This window comes from Mesoplodon densirostris, chromosome 3, assembly GCF_025265405.1.
Source record: "Mesoplodon densirostris isolate mMesDen1 chromosome 3, mMesDen1 primary haplotype, whole genome shotgun sequence".
NCBI lineage: Eukaryota > Metazoa > Chordata > Mammalia > Artiodactyla > Ziphiidae > Mesoplodon > Mesoplodon densirostris.
In genome coordinates, this window is record NC_082663.1 from 37112316 (window position 1) to 37124868 (window position 12553).

Here is a 12553-nt window from a genome sequence, read left to right on the forward strand (position 1 = left end):
TGACCTATTCCAGTTTAATTCTACAGATGCTCCTAATGGCTGTGCCTCTGAGACTCAGTCCTCAATACATGTTTGTTGAATTAAAGGACATCTTAAGAATAAGCCCTACATGGATCGAGCACTTCTGTTCCCATTGTTGCTTTCTGGTGTTGTAGGAAGTTGCTTCAGGGAGTTGTGGCAGTAGTTATGACATAAAAAATGAGTTAGACCCTTCTTCCTCTGGAGGCTGGAAGTATGTTTATGGAGTCTGCTGGGTTTGGGTGCTGGACCCCAGGAGGGCCCGCCTGATGGGGCAGAACCTAAAGGCATAGTTAGTGGAGTTAGCTGAGGTTGATCGATGGAGTTCCAGGGCCTCTACCTCTTCCCATTTTTGAAGGAAAGAGAGCATTGGGGGTCAGGGGGATGGTGGGAGTGCCTTCTGTGTACCCCTGGGGATCTGCTACGGAGGGTGGTGGAGGTAGCCACTGAAGCCTCAGAAACAGCAAAGGTCAATGACCCTTCACCTAGCTCAGTTAGAGCTGGCAAAAACTGGCCACTTGTGGGAACCACTGAGAGAATTCCTAGTTATGCCCATATCTGCAAGCACAAACCTATGTGATAAGGTTAACCATGGAATTTTTCTTCCTTTTTTAAAATTGGAGTCATATTCCATGCATGTTTAATTTTCTTGCGATGTACACCTAACAGACATGAATCTCTCATTCACTCAGTCAATCTGGGTTTGGGGGAGTATCTCACAGGATGAATATCCTGATGCACTGAAAAGTATGTGGGTGTTTTCTGTATAGCGTGGTGGCTAAACAAGTACTACTGTATTGTACAGTATTTTAGACAATCTAAGGGAAACTATTGGTAATTTTGACTTTATGCAATTTTTGCTGGACAGGCTGACTTAGACAGTAACTTTCATGTAAGATGTGACTGGTCTTTATAACATTTTTAAAAAACTTTCCAGCTACATTAAGGATCAATTAGACTTATGTGACCTAGGCTTGGAATTGAATAGTGAGTTTATAACTACAATTTAAGTGGGAAAACGGATTCCAAGTTTTAAATACCTGAATTGGAAACAAGCTTTTGAAGCATCTTTTGTAAGTAAAGGACTTGGCAAATAAATTCATTGTAGATGCCCACATTTAACTGTTTTTTTCCAACCTCTTTGAATTAGTTTTTTTTTAAATGTTTTTGATGTACAAAAGGCAAAGTATGTTTTTCTCAGCACAGAAATGTTTCATTTTCTTTCCTTTAGTGATTTACCTTCAAGGAAATTGGGGATTCAGAAAGTTGGGAGCTCCTGTGAACATGGCGAACCTACTGAAAACAGTGGTGACTGGCTGTTCCTGCCCTTTCCTTAGCAATTTGGGGTCCTGTAAGGTTCTACCTAGGAAGAAGGATTTTTTACGAACATTTCATACTCATCAGGCGCTGTGGTGTAAAGCCCCTGTAAAACCAGGTAAAAAGTCTCACTTCACATCATAGGAGCCAATAGATCTCCTGATGATAGATAAAATAAGGCATGCAGTTTTACAGCCCTGTGTTTGCCAGTGATCATTTTGAGTAAAAAATGAAATGAGTGCTTTCTTATATTTTCCATGTATGGAAGTTCCTGACTGTCAGTGCTAACAGAAAAGAAAATATAATAGAAAAAAATGTCAAAGCAGTTGAGTTGTACCCAGGAAACTATTGCTCATAGTATCCATTTCTCCTAGCAGCTCTTCCTCTTTCCTGGTCGGTGTTGGGGAATTGTACATATATGGCTCACCTATGCTCAGGAATTAGGAACTAGGTGTATTAATTGATCTGCATTAATGTTTCTTGATTTAGTAAATGGCAACTTCATCTCAGTTGCTAAGGTCAGAAACCTTGGAGACATTCCAGATCCGCATAATAGGTATAGGTCAGCTCTACCTTTTATCTAAAATCTCTCCTCTTTTCACCATCACCACTGTTATCATCCTGGTCCAAGCCACTATCATCTGTCACCTGGATTATTGCATTAGTCTTCTAAGTGGTCTCTGCTTTCTACTTCTGTCCCCGACAACAGTCTGTTCTGTACATGACAATGAGCATAATTTTTTAAAAATGAAAGATCATGTCACTCTTCTATTCAAAATTTGCAACTAGCTTCCTAGGTCACACAGAGTAAGAGCTGAAGTCTTCTAGTGGCCTACAAGGCCTTCCTTGCTAGGACCCCCACTTGCTTGTGTTCTGGGGTGCAAGCCAGAAGGAGGAGAGTGTCAAAGGGGAATCTTCTAAGCTGAGTCAGATCCCTTTAAGCATCTTGCCCAGAGACCCTCCTAGCACTCTGTCTACACCTCATTGGCCAGAACTCAGACAGGTGGCAATATGTAGCTCTAAGGGAGACTTGGCCATTTAGTTTTTTATTCTACATGGCAACATACTCAAATAAAAGTAGCATTCTGTTATTTTTAGGGAGGAACAGCGTGGTTATTTGAGAGAAACCAGAAGTCTTTGCCATATAGAATAATTACCTTTTTGTTTGTAGGACTATTTGTGCATTAAGGATGACTAAACTGCTAGGTTTTTTGAGTTCTTTTTTTTTTTTTTTTTTTTTTTTTCCCCAGTACGCAGGCCTCTCACCACTGTGGGCTCTCCTGTTGCAGAGCACAGGCTCCGGACACACAGGCTCAGCAGCCATGGCTCACGGGCCCAGCCGCTCCGTGGCATGTGGGATCTTCCCAGACCGGGGCACGAACCCATGTCCCCTGCATTGGCAGGCAGACTCTCAACCACTGCGCCACCAGGGAAGCCCCAAGGTTTTTTGAGTTCTTATGTCTGACTTTTGTAGAATTCACAGCTCTTTTCTTGTTCTCTCATGACAAGTCACTATTGGCAGGGTGCCTGCCTCTGAGAGCCCTCAGCCTTATCTTCAGATTTTTTTTAAGTGTTCTGAAAAGCCATATTATCCAGTGTGATAAAACTGTGTATAAAGTAAAAGCCAATAACTACATTGAGCACATGGGAATTGTCCTTGTGAGTGAAAGCGCGGACTTCAAGATCTCTATATCAACTATGCCTAAGACTTTTTTAGTGTGTTTCATTTCTGGTTCTTGACTGTTTCCTAGATAATTATTTTTTACCTCTAAAAGATGAGGGTCCTATTTATTCCTTAATATAACCACACTTTCATTACCACATTGAAAAGCATGAAAAGTAATTTCAGTCAGTATTCATATTTTCTCAATTTTTTCTTTTCTTTTTTTTTTTTTTAAACAGTTTCTTTGTTCAAATGGTGATCCAAACAGGGTCCATGTGTTGTATTTGCTTGCTTGTCTCTTAGGTCTCTTTTGGTCTGTATGTTCCTCTCCTCTGTTTTCTTTTTAATTTATTTTTTGAAGAATTTAGTTGTCCTGTAGAATTTCTCACATTCTATCTAGGTTTAGCTTATTGAATTCCCTTAGTATTATTTAACCAGTTTCTCTGTCTCTTGTATTTTCTGTAACATTTAGCTAGAGCTAGAGGCTTGATCAGACTCAGGTTTGCTTTTTTTGGCAAGTGTACTTCATAGGTGATGCTGTGTACTATTTGTTGCAGCACATCAAGAAGATTAATCAGTAAGTTTAGATGCTGTCAGTGTGATCCATCTATTGTGAAGTTCCCATCAGTTTCTTTTTTTTTTTTTGCGGTATGCAGGCCTCTCACTGTTGTGGCCTCTCCCGTTGCGGAGCACAGGCTCTGGATGCGCAGGCTCAGTGGCCATGGCTCATGGACCCAGCCGCTCCGTGACATGTGGGATCTTCCCGGCCCGGGGCACGAACCCGTGTCCCCTGCATCGGCAGGCGGACTCTCAACCACTGCACCACCAGGGAAGCCCTCCCTAAAAGTTTTTCACTCAAAGGCTGTAGCAGTCATTTGATTGATGATCATTAAGTAAATCCGTGATTTTATCAGGGGCTTTAAAATGGTGACATTCTATCATTTTATCTTCATTTATTAGCTAGAAATTTTTCTATTAAAAAATCTTTCCCTTTATTACGTCATCCCTTGGTATCCATGGGGAATTGGTTCCAGGACTTCCCGTGCATACCAAAATCTGTGGATGCTCAAGTCCCTTATATAAAATGGTGTAGTATTTGCACATAACCTACACACATCCTCCTGTACACTTTAAGTCATCTTAGGTTACTCATAATGCCTAATACAGTCAAGTTTTGCTTTTCAGAACTTTCTGGAATTTTTTTTTCCGTTTAATATTTTTGATCTGTGGTTGGTTGAATCCATGGATACGGAGGGCCAACTGTATTTAGTTACTCTGAGATTGTACTGGAAGGGTGGGTAGATGTTTGATTATTTTCCATTATTTACTAGTTTTGCTAATCAGTTGGTTTTCTTATGTATACATTTTCTACTTCTGCTCTAACAGATGATCACAAACTTACTGGCTTCGTATAACACAAATGTATTATTTTACACTTATGGAGGCCAAAGTCTGAAATGGTCCTCACTTCCAGAGGCTCTAGGGGAGAATCTGTTCCCTTGCCTTTCCCAACTTCTGGGGACTTCCTGCATTCCTTGGCTCATGGCCTCTTCCTCTGCCTTGCAATCCAGCAGGGTAGCATCTTCAAATTATTCTTTGACTCTGACTCTTCTGCTCCCTTCTTCCACATTTAAGGACCCATGTGATTACATTGGGCCTGCCCAAATAATCCAGGATATTCTCCCTGTTTCAAGGTCAGCTGATTAACACCCTTAATTCCATCTGCTACCTTAATTCTCCTTTGCCATGTATTGGATTCTGAGGATTAGGACATGGATATATTTGGGAGACCATGATTCTGTCTACCACACCTTACTTTCTCCAGAGTTGACCAATGAAGCTTTTAGAAAATATTTATTTTTTTGAATTTTGAAATATTTATTATTACCCTGAACTCATGGATTTTAACATCTTTAGATGTATTTTACTACTTTGCAATTAATTATCTTTTTGATGCTCAAATTGGCTCATATTTGGCCAGCGGAAGCCCTTTGAGGTTGGATCCTAAATCCTTTTGATACGACTTCATTTGTCTTTGGTAGCTTCCTTGGCTTATATGTAGGACCTAGATAATTTGAGGTTGTCAGATAAGTGAACTCCAGATAAGTTTATGTGATTTAATTTTGCACATTAATTCAAGATATTTGCCAGCTTTCAATTATTTTCCTCCCTCTCTTTTAAGTAGAGAGCAAGATTCAGCATATGTTTGCCTTTGGCTTACTGTCAATTATTACTGCTTAAGCAGTGTGGGATCTAAGACTGTATGTCCAAATGCAGCTATTTTAGGTTCATTTAGTCTCTCTAAGGTCTCAATAAATTACTCTGTAGAGATAATTTGATTTATTTTTTTATTATATATATTCAGAGTTTAGATTGCTAGAGTGGCTTTTCTAAACTTTAGTAAAACTTATATAGAAGCAGACGCTCTTCATTAAAAAAAAATCTGTTTGTGTCCATATATTGAGTAAAACAACAGAAGAAACTAGTCTACTTTAGCTAAGTCTGGTCTGAACCATATATAAATAATATAACTCTTGTGTTATACAGGTTCTTTTGTGTTGCAGGCAACACAATCACATCATGTTATATTTTGTGATGAGGGTTTATTTTTATTTTATGGATTCTTGGGAAGTATGGGAGCCCAGGAAACCCTTCATCTACTTCTTGGAAAAGTGGGAGGTTATTCTGGATTTCATAGCCATGACTCCTCTGCACGTCCACTACTGATGTTTCTACTATTGTGGCTGCTCACCTCCCTTTGATTATCTCATGGCTGTGTTTATGAATAGCTGCTGCACCATTCTACTCTCTTTATCCTTTTCGGTGGGTTGTGCATCCAAACTCCCTTTGAGAGAACCTGACTGGGTTGGATAGTCATTGGCCAACATGGAGTGTCCTCGGGCAGAGTTCCTGTATAAGTCATCTCATGGGCTGCTGGTTTTCCTTAGGTCTGGCCTGTAGACTGTTATCTCTGACCCAGCTGCCCACCCCTGGTCTAATCAGTTGTGGCCAAGAATGGAAGGTCTTAAGATACAACACTTGGAAATCTATGAGGAATCGCCTGTGGCCAAATTGCCAAGAAAAGGACTTTGGGTGTGGCAGGCCATCAAAGTGTCTAGTGTAGGATTGTTTTTCAAAATAGTTAATTACTTCTGTCTTCCTTAAAGGTAAAGACCAGGAGACCATAAACCTGAGAGGGTTAGTTAGATGAGTGGGGTTAGCCTGTTGAGTGGCCTTTCAACGTATTTTTCCCTAAGAATAAACTAAGCTAGTTATAGGCCTTGAAGAGAGCCATTTGGTTAAATAAAATATTTAGGATTTTCAGGAGAGTGGATATAAAAATTTCCAGTCATCTTATCAAAAAAAGTCAAAAAATTATGAGTATGAATCAGGAACATCATTTTGAACAGCAACCTGTATGTGCAGTATATTTTGAACAGACTGCCCATTCCTGTTTTCTGAACTGTATTATTAAAACACTGACTTTTGGTGTTGTTATTTACCAAATTTTTTTGTCTTTGTTTTTGTTGTAGGAATTCCATATAAGCAACTGACTATTGGGGTCCCCAAAGAGATTTTCCAAAATGAGAAGCGAGTGGCCTTGTCTCCTGCTGGTGTTCAGGCCTTGGTCAAGCAGGGTTTTAATATTGTTGTGGAATTGGGTGCTGGCGAAGCTTCCAAGTTCTCAGACGATCACTACAGAGCAGCAGGTGCCCAGATCCAAGGAGCGAAGGAAGTGCTGGCTTCTGATTTGGTGGTCAAAGTAATTATTCCTTTTCCCCTTCCATTTATGGCATGCTGACTTTTCTAAATCTTCTTGTAGAAAGATTAAAATACCTCTTGTATGCTTATAGTTTTTCATACTTTCAAATGATGCTTTTTTTCTCAAAGAAATGGTTGCATGTTGTGAATATTCTTCATGTTCCAGTAGAACTTTTATCAGGCATTGTGACCTATATTTAACCATGAGAAAAGAAGAAGTGATCTTCCTTTTTACATTTGCTATGTGGAAATTCCCTTCTTATTGCCTAGGGAAAATTTGCAGTACATGGTTCCTATATGTCCACAATACCCTCAGGTGAGTGTTTAACTGCTTCTAGAATGGAAAGGAGGCATGGAACTCCTCCTGGGACCGAATGTAGAATGATCTTCTGATACCTTGAAGGAACAGTGATTTAACTGACGTAGGTACTATTTCTAGAGAGGGAGGACTATTCTGGAAAAAGCAATGTTGGGCTTAGAGCAGCCTTACCTGCTTTAATAAAAGGTCCTAAGGGAATGTGTAATAGAGGTCTACATGCTAAGGAGCTTTACAAATAAAATCTTAAGTAAAATATCATGTAGAGAAAAGAGAGACTGTATCTGAACATTAACTTAAATCCTAAGCCTTCTGTAACCAAGGCAAGTAAGGAAGTATGGATTAAATAAGCATGATTATCTGGTTAAAATAAGCTTCTTACTTTTTCAGGATAGACCTGCTTTTTTCCTACATTAATTTCTAAGGGGAAATCAATCACATCGTTGTTTTTTTACATACAGTCCACTGAATAACTTCATAGGGTCTTAAATCATGTTTTTTGCAGAGACACAAAACTTTTCTTCTATAGAAAATTAATAACAATATGATATGGAGATAAATAGTAATTCAGTTTAAGTTTTTAAGTGTTTAGGTATACTCAGTAATGTAACTTGGTATAATAAAAGAGCTTAGAGAAAATAGAAAAATGAGTATAATCCATTGTAATGTATGTTATAGGGACCAAAACCTTTTGAGATGTCCCATAAAAAAGGATTAGTAGGGTGCACGTAAGTTTTCAAATGCTCTGTGTTCCTTTTAGGGATTCACAATGTGTTTGAGCATGTTAAATGCACTGAGAAATCCTATAATATAAAAACTTAAGTAACCTTATACTTGTACTAATAAACTACTTGATCTTAGGGTCTCTTTTTTGAGTCAAGTCTGTTAATATCCTGAGGAACTAGAGACCCAAAAAGCACCTTCAGGGAAACGTTTTAGTGGCTTAACTCACTCAGATGTCAACAGTCTCAGCTGAGCATTTGATAGGGGCCAGGAGAATTAATTCAAAGTTGTCCTCTAATTTTTATTAAATCTATATTATAGATTCTCACTGAGGAAAAATAGACCTTGTCAGAGAGTCTTAATTAAAGTCCAGAACCTAAAATCACATGCATCACCAGATCAACAACTGAAATGGGAATAACAGATAAAGGTGTCTCATAGGTAAATTGAGATGAAATGCTGTGAAATGACAGTATTGACCCAGTGTTTGTGTTTCTGTTTCCTTTTAAAACATAAGTCTCGGAGCTGTTTTTTTTTTTTTTCTTTCTGTGCTTACTAGCCTAAAAGCACTATTGCTGCAAATTGGGAGCTAATGAAATGATATACTTTAAGATTGATTTTAAACAGGGATGTGAAACACATTTTAAAACACCTTTTTAAGTGGAATTTTAAAAAATTTGGCTTGAAAAAGTGGATGTTTGAAACTTTCAGGCATGTGCAGTGTGTGTTCATTGACCGATACTTAACAGAATATATTGTAGCTTTTTGCTTAAACCCAATTCAGTAAGGCTCCTAGTTTGAGTTGTGTTCATCTATAAATATTCTTCTGGAATTTTAAGGTGACATAAATTGATACATATTACCATGGATATTTTAGTTTATGTTGTTCTTAACTTCTCACCACTCCAAATGTTTGTGCTTGCCAAAATTAACAAGAGTTGAATCTTTGAACACACAACAAAAACTTCCTGCCTGTTTATTCTAATATGTCTTAATTTTACCAGAGTAATAGATTTTGGGAGAACAGGTTTGTTGTAGAACCTACATATTTTTTTACTGCTCTACCTGTCATTATCAAACCTGTCCCAACACTTTCCAGGTATGTGTGCTCCTTACTCAGACCAGGTCATAGGTCAGTGAGGTGATAGGTGGCATAGATCTTTGTGTGCTTTATTTTGTTTAGGAAGTGAGTCAGAAATTTATTGCTGAGAGATTACTTCTGGAGTGTTATTTCAGTCATGGCATATTATTTTAATTGTTTTGTTTACTTAAAAATATTATAAAGGCATTTACATTTTTAATTGGTGATGACTTTTTTCTTAGGTGCGAGCCCCTATGCTTAACCCAACGTTAGGTGTTCATGAAGCTGACCTTTTAAAAACATCGGGAACACTGATTAGTTTTATTTACCCAGCCCAAAATCCAGACTTGCTAAATAAACTCTCCAAAAGGAAAACTACAGTTCTGGCAATGGACCAGGTTCCAAGAGTCACAATTGCTCAGGGATACGACGCGCTAAGCTCCATGGCCAACATTGCTGGGTAGGTTGATTCTTTTCCATTCCAGCTGAACAAAAGCACAATGGTACTATAGAAACACTCTCACTGTGGCTCTTCTCTCTTACAATGATTTTACTTGTAATGATTGTTGGAGATTGCAGCCTTCTGAGAGTGCACTTAAATTATTTTTAAGACTTGTATTGTTTCCCAGTCATCAGTGGGAAATGGCTCTTCACTTTGCATGCTATTGTACAGTACTTCTTAATCTTCATGGGGAGAAGGGAAGTAGTATTTCCTTCCACCAAAGGAATGACTTTTTTTTTTTAATGAAATGCAATATCTTAATATCTGTTTTCATGAAAAACTGTATGGTAAGTAAACCATAGTGTTAGTAATTTCTAATTATCCAAAAACCTTAATAGAGTAAACTCATATTTTACTGAAGTCGATAGCAAGGGTAGTGATAACAATTTAGAACAAATGATTTAAAATTCACATAGATCTAGTACTGTTTTTTAGACTGTTAGTCATAAAGGATGAGAAGGGGAAAGGGTGCAATGTAGAAAGTCTTATTTTTAGTTTACTAATTATAAGGCTTCTGAGTCTATGCTAGGAAAGTACTTCTGACTTCTGAATACATAATGTCCCAAATTTTGTTCTGTGGAATTTATCTGTACTTTCACAGGGATACACTGTATTTCATGTGTGTATGTGTATATGTGTATATTTTTGTGTATATTAGGTTGAAATCACTGTTTTTTTCCTCAGTTTTATTACAGTATGACTGACATAGAACACTGTATAAGTTTAAGGTGTAAACAATGATTTGCTATATATATATATATATATATATATATATATATATATAGTGAAATTATTACCACAGTAAGTTTAGTTAGCATAAATTGCTGTTGTCATAGGGTCAAAAATGGTTGGATATTAGCAGTTTCATATGGTTCAATCTAACATATACATATTGGTAGATTTACCATTTTAATTAGGTTTTACATAGGTAAATTTATAAAATATTTAATGAATAGGGAAAATGCATGCACTTGAGGAAGTTTCATCTGGTGTCAAAACCCATATTGATAACTGAGGGCTAACTATGGCCAAGATGGCAATAAACTTCATTCGCCCACCAGCACTAATTCATTCCCCATTGATTGCCTGGACCACTGTGTATAAAAGAATTCCAAGGCCCAATCAGCTCAGAGGAATGTGGCTCTGACTGAGTAACCATGCCTGCCACAGGGCAGGGATGGGAATAACTACGTGAGTACAGTGTATTGCTGACTCTGCCTGGAGAGTGGGAAAAATCTGGAAGTCAGATGATGCTTATGAAATCAGCTCATCTAAGAAGCCTGTTGAATTAGATTTTAAGCATGAAAACTCTTAGTAGTGACAACTTGCTAATATGAATGAGGCACCGACAAATGAAAATGTTTAAAAAATAAAACAGTGCATGAAAAAAGACTAACCTGAATAGACTCTTAAAGCTAACACATGAACTGAAAGTTTTCTTAGGTTTCATATCTTAGATGTAGCATATCGGATGTGCCACAGATTCTACTTTGGGTTTCACCTTGTTCACATTTGATATAAATGAGATGCAGTAAACAAAAATGACAAGTTAACAACACATTTTGTCCTTATGTAATATGACAAATGGTTGGTTTGAAGATATTTTTTGTGATGTGAATTAATACTAAGGGACAAAATAAACTTTTGTCATATTTATTTAGTTTCTGGAAGAGTTATGCAATGTGGGACTTAAAATTTTATATAGGAAATGTACAACGTAAAGTTTTAAGGGTGCTGTTGATTTTTGTCATGTGAAATGCACATGTGTGAAAGGCTATCCCCACCAGTAGCTCTAGATCAGTGGTTTTCTGCTGCAGAATCTTTTGAGCAAATGAAATATGAAGCAGTATAAACAAATCCAAGAAGAACAGAGTGGAAACATTCTCTCTCTGTTCTCCATCCCAGCCACAGTGGCCCCAGAGTTGACTGAAATTTGAACTTTTGGGGATCCAGGGACACAGTTTAAAGAATCACTGTCTTACGTCCTGAGCTGGTATATGCAAAAGGCATAGTTTGAGATGAATCACCTAGTATACTTACCCATACAGGGTGGGATAAATCATTATCTAACTCACACACACAGCTGTATCAGCGTGAAGACACCCTCCTTCTAGTTCACTGATATTCATTCTGAGCCTTTTTGCTTTCGTCAAAAACAGGCCCATTTTTATCACCTTTTCCCACTACCAACGTTTTCTTGTACATTTCCTGTGTAATCAGTCTCGTTTTTGTTTTTTTTCCAGTATAACAACTGAATCTTTTAAAACGTTAATTCCAAAATTAATTCCTTATAGTGGCCTTTGAATCTTTATCAAGTTTGCTCTCTGAAAATTTCTATCACTTGGATTCAAAACTAACAAATAATGTAATCATTAAAATATTTTTCTGCTCTAATATGATTTAACTTAAAGTAATAGTGGTAACTGTTCCATGCTTTTGCATTAATTATTATATCAAGTATTATTTTACAAAAATATGACCAGGGAAAGGTTTTTTTTTGTCAATTGGCAGGTGGATCTTATCATTATAATATTTGCATTATGATATTAATCTTTGTATCATAATGTTAAGGTAGAGTGTGTGTTACTGAGAGTGTGCAAAAGTGCCTTTTAAGTATAAAATAATAGAATGAAATTAATGTAATAGGAAATGAAATTAGTGTAATAAAAATATCCTATTAAAGAAAAGGTGGTATAAATTACTAGTTTTTGATACGTAGAGCATTTCTTTAGCTAAAAACATATTTACAGCACTTAGAACTGTTTTTGACAGATAGTAGTCACTATAAAAATGTTAGCTATTATTCTTATTCTTTAATAATTTCTCCTATATAAACTTAAGTTCTTTAATTTTATAGAATTATTTATCCATTTATTTTTCTATTTTCTTAAGTTACAAGGCTGTTGTACTAGCAGCAAATCATTTTGGACGTTTTTTTACTGGTCAGATAACAGCTGCTGGAAAAGTTCCTCCAGCTAAGGTAGGTAAAACTTTAATATTTCTTCATACTATGAATTAGGCAAGGGTGTTATAGTTTTTAAATAGTTATTTAAAATTTTTTTGTTTGCAAATTATGACGTTCGTGTCATATACAAATATATGGCAGAGCCTCAAAGCTACTTAAGGTTACTTGAAAACAATGAATTTTGACATTTCTGGAAGTTCAATTTT

The 12553-nt window shown here is 37.0% G+C and overlaps 1 protein-coding gene across 5 annotated transcripts in view; it reads left to right on the forward strand.

The window, feature by feature from the left end:
- Positions 1-12553, forward strand: part of NNT (nicotinamide nucleotide transhydrogenase) — a 97227-nt gene that overhangs the window by 9599 nt on the left and 75075 nt on the right. For 4 of the 5 annotated variants that reach the window (XM_060092866.1, XM_060092864.1, XM_060092867.1 and 1 more), the window contains exons 2-5: positions 1250-1453; positions 6532-6761; positions 9123-9340; positions 12275-12362. In XM_060092866.1, the coding sequence (XP_059948849.1) occupies positions 1303-1453; positions 6532-6761; positions 9123-9340; positions 12275-12362 (687 nt within the window). In that variant the 5' untranslated portion in view covers positions 1250-1302. The remainder of the gene's footprint in view (positions 1-1249; positions 1454-6531; positions 6762-9122; positions 9341-12274; positions 12363-12553) is intronic. The other variant, XM_060092868.1, reaches the window with a different exon arrangement.